General features: G+C 40.0%; 1 protein-coding gene across 3 annotated transcripts in view; it reads left to right on the forward strand.

The window, feature by feature from the left end:
- si:dkeyp-23e4.3 (rho GTPase-activating protein 7) overlaps positions 1-14,090 on the forward strand; it is a 174,099-nt gene that overhangs the window by 146,577 nt on the left and 13,432 nt on the right. For 2 of the 3 annotated variants that reach the window (XM_049591357.1, XM_049591359.1), the window contains exons 9-14: positions 1,523-1,699; positions 6,064-6,223; positions 6,395-6,593; positions 7,498-7,711; positions 11,104-11,218; positions 11,306-11,542. In XM_049591357.1, coding sequence (XP_049447314.1) covers positions 1,523-1,699; positions 6,064-6,223; positions 6,395-6,593; positions 7,498-7,711; positions 11,104-11,218; positions 11,306-11,542 — 1,102 coding nt within the window. The remainder of the gene's footprint in view (positions 1-1,522; positions 1,700-6,063; positions 6,224-6,394; positions 6,594-7,497; positions 7,712-11,103; positions 11,219-11,305; positions 11,543-14,090) is intronic. The other variant, XM_049591358.1, reaches the window with a different exon arrangement.

A 14,090-nucleotide genomic window follows, 5' to 3' on the forward strand; every position in this document is an offset into this window, starting at 1 on the left:
ACGTGCTAAACATCAGCATGTTAATATTCAGTATTTGTTAACGTGCGTGGTTACTTGCTAACTGATATTTATAGCTTTCAGCTGAGTTTTAACAATAAATGCTATGTACAGAAATGTGAGTGTTTAGTAACTGTGACCATGTTATGCTGACGTGTTATGCTAAATCTTAGAATATTAGCATCAGTAGTTGTTAAAGGAGCATTATCTAGTGGTGAGGACTGAAGATTACAACCAGCTAAAACTTCTCCTGGTTAAAATTCCTTCAGTGTTCATTGTTCAGAAGGTTTTTACCGGAAGCTGAATTTATCAACAGGAAGAAATTTTTCTATCCAAACCAAATGGACCACGTGATTTAAACCAGGTGAATGCGTGACTAACTTGTGCTGTACTGTTCTTTGGGCAAATCGGAGTTAATCTGACACTGTTTGGCATACCGCAGACAGGCCACGAGCCATGCGCTCGCCTTTTTTCTCTGGTAACTTAAGTTTTTACCAGGAGCGGAACTTTACGCAGAGGTCTCGTCCTCTCCAAAGCAAACAGACCAGGTGATTTAGTATAAACACTGAATAAAGCGGTTTCATGTTTTAAAAAATCAATGTTTTCCTAACCATACCATCACAGAGGGGCAGTTAACTACAGTGCTCAGCATGAAATTTGTTTGTTCTGAGCTACTGTAGAAACATGGTGATGCAACATGGCAGACTGTGGACGATGACCCACTCTCTACGCAGATAAAAATGGCTCATTCTAATGTAACAGAAACACAAGCACTCTTATTTTCAGGTGATTATACACTAAAGAAAACATACTTATTAAATTATATTTCTTTTCTGCCACTATATCCCCGTAAATCCTACACACTGGACCTTTAATATGGAGGTGCTGTCTGTGAGCGTGACAACATTAAGGCAGCGCTCTAAATTTAGTTGTGCTTGGAGCTGAATACTAACATGCTTGTATGCTAATGTGAGCTTTAGGCAGGATTTAACTTGCCGTAAGCACAGGTGAGTTGAAGTACAGTGATGAAGTGAGCCCAGTCTGACAGTGTGGAGTTTTGACTTTTGGTGTCACCCTTAGGTGAGGACAGCTATCTCTTATACATTAAACAGTTTTTGTTTTCTGGTGTGTAAAGACGTTACAGCCTCATATGGCAGCTAGCGTGGTTCCATGCAGTACTTTAATCTCTTTTGTGCATATAGGTCTGTTTTAATAGAGTATCTACAAAGATCATAAGCTGTAGTATACTTTTTTTGTCCGGTTTGTCTGTTCCAACAAACGAGGGCTCTGCTGTCAGAACTGAGACAACAAAAATCATTTTCATGATTTCAAAGCGTAATATTTTCTGTAATAACATCTAAGTAAAAACTTTTTTTCAAAAACGTGTGTCGACTCTAGGAGATAATTGGTTCCCATTTCTCTTGATTGTGATATGTTTAAAACTGGCATTTACATGACCGTGTGTGTTTGTGCATGTTTGTGTCTATGTGGGTGTACTTATCTGCTCTCACTGCTGTGTGTCCAGCAGAGTGAGCCAGCAGCTGCAGTGGTCCAGCGAGCAGAGTCTGCCCTCACTGCCCTCCAGTCCAGGAGTGGAGAACCAGTCTGTGTCCCAGTTCCTCCTGCTGCAGAAACTCTCCCTGCTCAAACTCACCGCTCTGATGGACAAATACTCTCCGTCCAGTAAGCAGGGCTGGAACTGGTAAGATGTGTGAAAGGACCTTTTTGGGTGGGGGGTTGATTTCATGCTTGAAAATAAATGTGCAGGTTGAGCAGAGGTTGAGGACAGAGCCAGCAGAGGTGCTGGAAGGTGAGAAACAAAACTCTGTACTCCTGGATTCTTTGCACCTGTACACCTGCGTGGAGAAACTTCTTCAAGGAAACTGTGGAAAGGAGGGCAGGTGGGCGGGCGGAGGGTAAATATTTTAGGCAGTCGATTTAGAAAATTCATTCATTATTCATGGCTTGGGTGCAACCTTGCCTCAGCTTTAAAAAAAAACAATAGCAACATGCTTCAAGAGGAATAAACTTCTTTCCCAAAAAACCCCATAGGACTGCATGTGCTTCGCCTTGTGTCTGTGTTCTGGGGAAATCACAGCAAGGTTTGGTTCTGTCATCCTTTCCTGCTCGCTGGTTAACTGCTCAGGCGTTGTGGGTTATTTTGGATGGCGTTCTTTTTCTCAGTGGGTCACACTGTGTCTCTGTCCTCTTGTCTTTCTCTGGCTTTATCTCTGTATTAACATTTATTTCTCACTCCCTGAGCAAATACCTCGTAGATCACGATGTGTAGAAAGTGGTTGAGGTCAAGACAAAAAGACAGCGATATCCCGGCACAGAAAAACATTCAGAATTTGTTTGAAAATGGGTTGTTTTGCACAAGTTTTGCAAGATTTAGGACAGAAATTGAGGCCTGTGCCTTTTAATAAGGAGTTTGCAGACTGTTGAGCTCAAACGTTTGTCTCGTTAAAAACGTAGGATGTTTTCGCTGCACTTTTTATTGACATACATGGATTTAATGAGATCAGCCTCCTACACTATTTTTTTGGAATAAGCCCTCGTGCAAAATCGAGACAAATTCATTTTTAAGAAAAATAAAACACTCAGATATTCTGCTTGTTTACTCAGTTGAACATTTGTATTTTCTAATGTGTTCTGAGTAAAAACATGACCTGCTTGTTTAATGCTTTAGTAGAAAACCAATTAGATTTTTGCCGGGGCTGTTATGCTCAATGAGATAAGGCTGGATGTGGGAACTGAGCACCGAACAAAAAAAAACCTCCTGAAATTACTCCTCACAGATATTCGTCTTTAATTTTCAGGATCAAACATGTGTTCAGGGGGGAGATTCAGGAAAAAACAGCCGCTCTGTGACAGCAGGTTGAAAAGCATCAGCGAGGCTTCCTGTAGTTCAGGTGTGCTGTGTTTTAGCATTTCAAACTGCTCCGTTTTACGGAGGATAAACTTTAATAAATCACATGAATAGGAGGGAAGCTTAAGAGAAATCATGTCAGAGCTGACCTCCACAGGAAAAAGGAAGAAAGCATCAAGTTAACATTTTGTTCAACATTAGCAGGAGTTTTAAATGAGCACAGACTCTGATGTGCAAATGACTTGTTCTTACACAAATGATGTGAAAATCATGTTTCTCCACCTCAAACTGGATTAAGTGACAATAATACATCTTAGACACAGCATCATTTTTTTAGTCTCACAAACTATGGTTGAGTTCAGGCAAGTCATATAGGCTCTAACTTTGTTTAGAGTTCTGGTAGTTTTAAGGCTGGTTTGGGAAGGCCATTATTAGTGGTTTAATGTCATTGATTATACTTTTAAAGATCATTGACAAGCAAGGTCAAGTTTAAACTAATGTCTCCCTAAGGAAACTGACAGAGTCTGACGAGGAGACTAATACCACTTTCATAAATGTCCATTAAATATAAGGCTACAGCTACCTCGGAAGCCCACTAATTCACACATTATATATTGTTTGTTTAGGGTTTACTCCTGTGAAAACTGTTTTACAGGGGTGGATGTCTGTGCCGAACATTTGTCTGACAACTGCACAAAGCTGACAAGTAATTCAACACATTTAATGTAAATAGTGAGCTTTAGAGGAGTTGGTAGTAAGATTTTGTCTCTTTTTGACAGAGCCAGTTGAGCTGTTTCCCTGTTTTCAGTTTTTTTGTGCTAAGCTAAGCTTAACTGGCTGATACCTGTGGCCTTGAGCCAGAGATATACTTACTTTTAACTACGTATTTCCGTGTGCATGATGGCTGCTTCATGTATCCTTCGTTCGTTTGGAGCGTTGGTTGTGCATGTCCTCAGAAATTAACGCTATGTGTCCACAAGATGTAATACACACATCAACAGTATGGGCAGTACAGTGATGTGACACAGTCAGGAATCAGTGGGCAGGTCAGCAGCGCCAACAGTGGAATAAGTTTTAATGACAAGCTAAAAGACCAAGTACGCTATTACTCGCATCTGTGAGATGTGTCATTGCCGTTGCACAGTGAAAAATATACTTGATTTAGGGGTCTTGCACATCAACTTTTCCTGCCGTAATCTCAGAATTAACAATTTAGTAACCTGCTTGAGTGTGACCCTGTGTACTGTTAACATCATGCAAATCTGGAGGATCTATCTCACACAGGCTCCGCCCCTTTACAGGACTCATTGGGTAATAGTGTCCTTCGATCACAAGCACGCATTCGCCCACTGAAATTTGCAGAAAACATAGCGGACCAATCCAAGCCCTGGTTTGCTCCAAGAAAGCTAACGCTACCTGCAGGTAGTGTTGTAGGCTTCATGTACTTGATTATCAAAAACTAACCAACCTTCAAATAGTTAATGATGTTTAACAATATTCTGGAGGGCTAGCTATTGTGGACAGGGGCTTAAGTTAGATCTGTGATCTGTTTGTAGATCAGTGACAAGGAAGATGAACGTGCACAGTCAGATAAAAAACATGAGTCGACATCACATAATGTGTGATTTTTAATCTGTTGGAAGGATTTTTCAGTCAAAGTTGAAACAACGAAGATATGATGGGTCTTAGTGTGATGTGCTGTGCCGGCTCCGTTGACTCCAACAGAACTGACGCCAAACACTGGCTCCAATGCAGAAACAAAGTTTTTGCATCAAGCACTGTTACTGATGTCATGTTCTTTTCTTCTTTTGTAATTTCATTGGGTTTGCTCTGCCTTTGCTAATTGAACTAGGGTTACAATATGTAACTTTCATTGTATACAGTCTGAGTTCTGTGGTGTGCCCTCCAGTGGAATTCGCCATTAACATGTGTAGTACATTGGCAAGTATGTGAACGATTCCATTCATGTCACAGCTGGTTGTCCACGCAAACATCTTCTTAAAAGTAAGTTGCCAGAAAGCATATCTCCAAAACATGAGCTATTGAAACATGGCTAACCAAGATTTGTGCTGCAACACGTGATGTCTGTCCATGTAGAAATGGAGCTGGGTCTGAATCAGTTAAATCAAAAGACAGAATAAAACTCACACACACATGCATACACAGTGAGTAAAATCTGTAAACTCTGCTACTACAGCACCATTAGGCCAAATGCTCCAACTGAAAAAAAAAATCTCTTCAGCCTTCAACGATTAGTTCAAGTCTTGTCATTTCAATGATTTAATCACTGATGCCAAAACGAGTGCTAGATGATTAAAAAATACAGCAATTAACTGCTGATTTGGACGGTCGATACTCTGAGGCACTTTCCTCAAAATAGCCAGTTTGTCTCAGAGAGCTGCTGTTAGATGTGGGGAAAAAACAGAGCGATGGAAAGAAAGCTGAGAAGCATTCAGAGTGCATATGTGATACCATTTTCTTTTTGTGACTCTGTGCTTTACTGAGAGCTTCATGTCCAGCATGTGTTTTTATACCAAGTAGAGAAGAGGTTTCATAAATGATTGTTTGAGTGCTTTGGATGTGTCCTTTTTCAACATTACTATTACAAGAGCACAGTTTTATCCAGAGTGCACTCAGGCCTACAATTTTCAGAGTTGGAGGCTAAATAAATTGTAGCTTTCTATGAGGTTTTCAATGAAATAAAAATAAAGTTCAGTCCAGATTTTGGGTCTCCTGCATCTGGAACAACAATATTGCCCCATCAAAAACAAAGGACAAAATCAGGTGCTGGTATAAAAGGTTAAAATGTCACTAAAATCAGTTCAGACACATGACTAAACTTCAACACAGTTCAATCTCTTTGATCAGTGTCCATGGTTTCTCAATGTCTGCATGGTTTGTTTTTTTTTCTGCAGAGCTGATTTGAATGGCACGCACATTTTAGAGATCACTAGGGACTTATGTAATCAAAAACTGTTTATTTGGCTCTTCCTTCAAAAGGAAATGCTTCCAACAGCAGCCAAGTTGAGCATTTTTTTTCACACTTGAATGGTTGAGATTACATATTCCCAGAACATTTGCAAAACAATTTTTGATAACTCTTCAACACTTTTCCCTCGGCACTGCTCCATGCTGTTTGATTGCTTCCGAAAAAATGGCAGACCGCAGGATCTAATGGACATCTCCATCTCCTGCAGGACTGTTCCTAAACCTCTGAGGAAGACCAAGGTGGCGGAGATGAAAGGCCGGCGGGTATTTGGAGTTCCTCTGCTCCTTAGTGTCCAGCAGACAGGAGAGCCACTTCCGCCCAGCATCCTCAGAGCACTGGTCTACCTGAGGACAGAGTGTTTGGACCAGGTAAGAGGCCTGTGGCGATTTTAGGAGGGTGTTGGACATGACAAGATACAGAGTAACTTTCTAATGAATTCATTTTTAGGCGGTGACATCCAGTCCAAAAAGTTAGAGAATGTGAAGACCATTTTTATGATAATACATTTCTGTTTCATTTTGTGTTGTGTTCTCTCGCAGGTGGGTCTCTTCCGGAAATCAGGGGTGAAATCTCGCATCCAGTACCTCCGCGAGATGGTGGAGTCTGACCCAGACGGCGTTTCGTATGACAGTCAGTCTGCATACGACGTGGCCGACATGGTGAAGCAGTACTTCAGAGACCTGCCGGAGCCCATCTTCACCAGCAAACTCTGCGAGTCCTTCCTCCACATTTACCAATGTGAGCACTTACTTTTGTTATCATGTGACTAGCATTGAGAAGTTTGCATTTCTGCTTGAGTAAATTTGCCTGCTCATTTTCACAACTAATTGATTAATCATATAGTCTATTAAGTATCCAAAAAATGTTATAAAAAAAAAATGAAATCACAAGTTCCCATAACCCAAAATGACGTCTTCTGCTTATTCTGTCCAACCAACAGTCCATGCTGACAGACACTTTAATTTACTATCATGAATGACAAAGAATAGCATCAAGTTCTCACATTTAAGAAGCTGAAACCAGCAAATTTGACACCTTTGCTTGAAAAATGACTGAAATGCTTTGTCGACTATCAAAGTAGTTGAGTAGTAGTAGATTTATCATTGCAGCTCTAATGCTAACATGCTAAGATGTAGCTATTATTTGCTAAATACTAGCATGTAGTCATGTTTGTCTGTTAACATGTTAGCATGCTATGCTGATACAGCTAACATGTATTACCAGCTAAAATGCTAAACATTTCTGTGCATAGTAAACAATAGCATGTTAGCACTCTAAGGTGCATTCCAACAGTATGTGAGGCAAATAATCACCATTAGCATGAATGTGACTGTTGCGAAGCTAGCTAGCAATGTACACACCATCCTGAAAATGACCCAAGTTCTCAATTTCTTTGGCCCCACTTATTTCTGTATGTTTGTTTCTGTGTAAATTGAAGTCATAAAACTTACAAATAAACCCCCATTTTTCCCAAAGTTACACAGCACAAATGCTTCTCTTGTATATATGTGCAGACATCTAAAATTATCTTTGCATTCAATCTGAACACCGAGTCAATGAATTTGCTTTATTTCCTTGTCCAAGTTCAAAACCAAGCAAACAGCATAACTCAAATAGTAACGTTTCAGCTCTCTGCTTGCAGATTTTCCCAAGGATCAGCAACTGGTTGCAGCTCAGGCGGCCATCTTGTTGCTTCCTGACGAGAACAGGATGGCGCTGCAAACACTGCTGTTCTTCCTGCGGGACGTGGTGGCCTGCGTGGACGAGAACCAAATGACTCCAACCAACATTGCAGTCTGCCTGGCGCCGTCGCTTTTCCACCTCAACACCCTGAAGAGAGATGCCAACGCAACCAGGTGAGCTGAGACCACAGATGCTTACTGAAATATTGTGAGGGAAGCATCAGTTATTTATTCAGTTTTCTTTGTTTCTTAGATAAACTGAGGTGACATCTTTCAAATGAAGGATTTTTTCTTTCGGCACACACCATCTCAGTAAGAGCGCATGTGGTGTCTGACGCACATTGTCACAGTTACATAAGTCTTAACAGCAGCACCATTACATAAGGTCTCTGATGTTAGGTGTGGAGTCCACTCGGTGTCTCTATTTAATTAGATTTTGTACCATAAGAACATGAAGATCATAACAATTTAAGTATTTTCCAAATAGCTGGCTCATTAACTGCAGGTTGGTAACATGATATTTCATCTGGAGTTTATTTTCTGACAACGTGCTGTGCTTTTCATTTCATTTTTGGATGTTGTCTTTGAACACATCACTAAGGACAGTTTGGACAAATAATAAAACTGACACAGTGCAGTCTAGGAGTTCATTTTTACAACGTACTGAGATGAATTCAGACCAACAGCTGGCTGCAGGATGAGATACCAAGCTAAAAACACAGCCATCATTCCTATCAGTTATCATAATAGTTTACTTACTGAGTTAATTAGACAGAGTCCAGCAGATGATTGAACAGGATATCACTGAATTCTGTGCAAAGATAAAGCTGAAAGAAATACCAAACACTGTCTCATTTTGTTAACTGCTTTATACTTGGCTTTGGCTCCAGGCTGCGACTCCATCATGGTTCACTTTTAAACCTCAGCCTCTGATTTAGCTCCAGATCCTGACTTTACCTTTGATTTACGCGTGCATGTGTGTCTGAATGTGTGTGTTAGCTGTAACCCGAGGCAGGCTGCCATTTAGGTGCCATAGAAACATGTGTTTCTTCCTCCTTTTGTTGCTTCAATAGACGTCGTGTTTCCAGAGTTCTCAGTTCTCACACAGATGACATTGCCTCTGGATCAGATCCAGCTGTTACACTCACACTTTCTCTGTGTAATGAAAAGCTGTCAGCACAGTTTACACAGGGAGCACATTACATAACCTCCATCAATTTTCATCTGGCCTCGACTTCACTCCCTGATATGAAAGATATTTTCTGTCTGCTTCTTTAGCTGAGGATCCTGCTGGGCTGGGAGTTAGAAACGGGAAGGAGAACAGAGAGGGGTGGCACAGAGAGAGGAGTGATAGGGGTGATAGCACGAGGGGACAGAGTGAGACAGTTGAGAACGATAATGGCTATACAGTTGATGATGTATTATTGGGGTGTGAACTTAATTATTAGGAGACACTCGGTCCCATCAGTGTCTGCAGACCATTTATCTGAGCTCCTACTGCAGATGCACATTCACTGTATGTTTTGCATGAGTCGGGGGGGACGGGGGGTTCTCATATCACGGCAGTGGTTACGGTTGTGATGGCATAAGGATTTCATGGTTCAATAATTGTCGCAGAGAATTTCACAGTTTAGAAACAGAAGATATATTTTATTAATCCCCAAAGGGAAACTCAATTTTTTTTCCACTCTGTTGTCATATACATACACACGGGGCTTAAATACACACATGCACAAACAGGACCTGTACATGCAGAGGTGTCAGAGCTAGTGGGCTGCCCTGGACAGGCGCCCAAGGGCACTTCAGTGGTATCCAGGAGGCAAGCTGGCACCTCTCAGGCTTCTAGTCCATGCTCCATATTTGGTCTGGATGGGGACTTGAGCCGGCATCCCTCTGGTTCCCAACCCAGGTCTCTATTTTCAGTTGAACAAACACTTAATTATGATTAATGTTTGGGACTATTTTCAGTGGCGGAATAATCCACATTTTGTTTTCTTGTGAGTATTTGGGACAGCAGGATGGTGTATGTGGGTTTGAGTCTAAATAAACTACAGTGTGCATGTTCGTTATAATGGAGGAACACGTCAGCCGGCGCTGCTATGTGGCTCATTGATGTGCTCTTTGTAGTTTTTGGAGAACAATAGAGTTCTATGGCACAGAAGAATAAGATATATCAGGCAGTATTGGTGAAGAGATACCAAGCGGCAGCATCCTCAAGGCTGAAAAATGAAGCCAACACAGAAATGCCAAGAATGAAGTTCCTTGAATGGCCACTTGAGTCTGGCTTCAGTGAGTCCCTGTAGACCTCCATGTTGAAATGCCTCACTTTACAGCAGAAATAAACATGTTTACAGCCTGGATGGTGGCGGCCAGATTAATGAGTGACATCATGCTGACTACGTCTGTTGTCTTTGTACAGTCCGTGGTAGATGCGATGAGTGTTGGTAGAATCTCTCCTTCTTCTCCTCCTCTCTCCCTCTTTAACCTTTTGTTTCTTCTCTCTCGTCATTCATCTTATTTCCTTCATCCCTCATCTTCTGCTGTTTTATCTGTGATCCTTCTTTTCTCCCTCCACCCTCACATCGTCTCTGTCGTCCACATTTCTCTTTCATTCTGCTCATCTTCCTCCCCTGATATCCCCCTCATATCTCCTCCTCCTCTTTGTTTTCTCTTCTCAGTCTTGTAATCATTCTCCTTTCACTATCTCCTCTTCCTCCTGTATATTCCTCCCTTCCTTTCATCTCCACCTCTTCCTTTTTCCATTTTGGCTCTTTTCCTCCCTTCAGGCTGACTGGACAGTAGATGGAAATGACATAACGACACAATCAGCACTTTGTGCCTCCCGTCTCCTAGAAGCCAAAGTCCCGGCCTGTCAGAAATCATGTCACACTTTGTGGTGGGAACAATAACTCGGAAAATTGACTGCTGCTCGCAGCTGTTCTCCCACAGATCTATAAAATCTCATCTCGGTTTCTTTGTGCTCATGTGTCTGCCTGACAGAACTCACCACTCCCACTGAGATATATATACTTTTTTTATGCTCTGGTCCAACCAGCTTGTTTTGTTTTCAGTGTCGGTATCTAATTTCCCCATTTTGCAGCGCTGAAAAGAGTCTGTGTTTGGTGTGACAAAATGCTCATCTTTCTAACTTTTCCTTAGTCATCAGAAACTGAAAAACACATAAAGGCAAAACTTTGTGCCAAATAAAATCGAGGACAACAACTTCCTGTAGTGAAAGCTTTCCAAAATAACCTGGATCTGTCAGCTGCCATAATGGTGACGCAGTACTGCTGATTCCTGTCTGCTGCCTGTGAAGACTGATCAGCTGACTGGCACATACTCTACCTGCAGTGTGAAGCTGCCATCACTGCTGTGACTTCGACATGTCACATGTTTCACACCCTCTTCCCATTTCCTGTCAGTGAACGCAAAACTGTAAGAAGAAAAAAAGCTGCAGCTGTCGTTCCTCCTTATGTGATGCTCTCACTGACATGTCAATGCATTGTCCCTTACTGGTGATGCTTCAGTGTCAAGTGACCTTGACCTTGTTCCTGTTGTTGCTGCAGGTCCAGTCATAGGAAGTACAGCCTGGGTCGCCCAGACCAGCGGGACCTGAGTGAGAACCTGGCTGCCACCCAGGGCCTGGCCAACATGATCACCGAGGCCCAGAGACTCTTCCAGGTGCAGACCCTGACAACCAATCACTTTTGAAGCTTAAGAGGCAGGATGAACAAAATAATGTTACAAATGACAAAATCCTCTTTGTAGCTTCCAGAGTTTTGGCCCGGTCAGCATTTGAGTGCAGCAGGCCCCACTGAAGACTCCCTGTCTGAGGAGGGAGGAGGCCCGGCATCCTCCAGTCAGAATGGAGGTGAGGAGGAGTTGGAGGAGAGAAGGAGGAAGCTGCAGCTGAGCACCCAGCACCTCCTGAAGGAGGCCAGAGAAAAGAGCCGAGGCTGGGAGAGCCACTCAGCTCCAGAGCATGTGGAGCTGGCCTACAAGAAGGTAAACAGAGGGAGGAAAGAGGGAGAGCTAATAAACAGATGTTTCAGTCCAGAACTACACATTCATTTCAGAGTGTCCGTCATAAAAAAGAATGTTTATAGTATGAAAAGTTACTAAATCAAATCAGCAACACTTAAAGCCCTTAGCTATACTATACCTTTATGTTTTTTATGACAGACTTTATAAGACATACAATACTATGACTTTTATATGACTTCCTCAACATACCACACTATGACTTTTTCTATGACAATTTAAGATATGAAATACTATGACTTTATATCATTTTTATGGCAAACTCTACTGTAATATGTTGTCATGATTTTTACAGCTTAATACACTATTAATTGTTCATGATTTTTTTGAGACAAACGATGCTGTTTATTTTGATGATTTTTTTTAAAGACATATTACACTACTATGTTTGAATGATGTTTTAAGGCACACTGTACTATGATGTTCTTTTGTCATCTTTTACTATGATTATTTTGATGACATTTTGGATGTCTGACTATACTATGACGTTTTTGTCATGGTTTTGGATGACATACTATACTATGACTTTTTTTCATGATTTTGGACGACATGCTATACTATGACTTTTTTTAATGACATTTTGGATGACATGCTATACTATGACTTTTTTTAATGACATTTTGGATGACATACTATACTATGACTTTTTTTATGACATTTTGGACGACATGCTATACTATGACTTTTTCATGATTTTGGACGACATGCTATACTATGACTTTTTTTCATGGTTTTGGACGACATGCTATACTATGACTTTTTTTCATGGTTTTGGACGACATGCTATACTATGACTTTTTTTCATGATTTTGGACGACATGCTATACTATGACTTTTTTTAATGACATTTTGGATGACATGCTATACTATGACTTTTTTTAATGACATTTTGGATGACATGCTATACTATGACTTTTTTTAATGACATTTTGGATGACATGCTATACTATGACTTTTTTTCATGGTTTTGGACGACGTACTATACTATGACTTTTTTTTATGACATTTTGGATGACATGCTATACTATGACTTTTTTTAATGACATTTTGGATGACATACTATACTATGACTTTTTTTCATGGTTTTGGACGACATGCTATGCTATGACTGTTTTTAATGACATTTTGGATGACATGCTATACTATGACTTTTTTTCATGGTTTTGGACGACGTACTATACTATGACTTTTTTTTATGACATTTTGGATGACATGCTATACTATGACTTTTTTTAATGACATTTTGGATGACATGCTATACTATGACTTTTTTTCATGGTTTTGGACGACATGCTATACTATGACTTTTTTTAATGACATTTTGGACGACATGCTATACTATGACTTTTTTTCATGGTTTTGGATGACATGCTATACTATGACTTTTTTTAATGACATTTTGGACGACATGCTATACTATGACTTTTTTTAATGACATTTTGGACGACATGCTATACTATGACTTTTTTTCATGGTTTTGGATGACATGCTATACTATGACTGTTTTTAATGACATTTTGGATGACATGCTATACTATGACTTTTTTTTATGACATTTTGGATGACATGCTATACTATGACTTTTTTCATGATTTTGGATGACATGCTATACTATGACTTTTTTATGACATTTTGGACGACATGCTATACTATGACTTTTTTCATGATTTTGGATGACATGCTATACTATGACTTTTTTATGACATTTTGGACGACATGCTATACTATGACTTTTTTATGACATTTTGGACGACATGCTATACTATGACTTTTTTTCATGATTTTGGACGACATGCTATACTATGACTTTTTTCATGATTTTGGATGACATGCTATACTATGACTTTTTTATGACATTTTGGACGACATGCTATACTATGACTTTTTTTCATGATTTTGGACGACATGCTATACTATGACTTTTTTTCATGATTTTGGACGACATGCTATACTATGACTTTTTTTCATGATTTTGGATGACATGCTACACTATGACTACTTTTTCATGATTTTGGATGACATGCTATACTGTGACTTTTTTTTATGATTTTAGACGACATGCTGTACTATGACTACTTTGTCATGAATTTTGACGACATGCGATACTATGACGCTTTTTCATGATGTTGGACGACATGCTATACTATGACTTTTTTTTATGATTTTGGACGACATACTATACTATGACTTTTTTTTATGACATTTTGGATGACATGCTATACTATGACTTTTTTATGACATTTTGGACGACATGCTATACTATGACTTTTTCTCATGATTTTGGATGACATACTATACTATGACGTTTTTTCATGATTTTGGACGATATGCTATACTGTGATTTTTTTTCATAATTTTGGATGACATGCTATACTATGACGTTTTTGATGATTGTGGACGACATGCTACACCATGACTTTTTTTCATGATTTTGGACGACATGCTATACTATGACTTTTTTTCATGATTTTGGACGACATGCTATACTATGACTTTTTTTCATGATTTTGGA

This window comes from Epinephelus fuscoguttatus, linkage group LG12 (genome assembly GCF_011397635.1).
Source record: "Epinephelus fuscoguttatus linkage group LG12, E.fuscoguttatus.final_Chr_v1".
NCBI lineage: Eukaryota > Metazoa > Chordata > Actinopteri > Perciformes > Serranidae > Epinephelus > Epinephelus fuscoguttatus.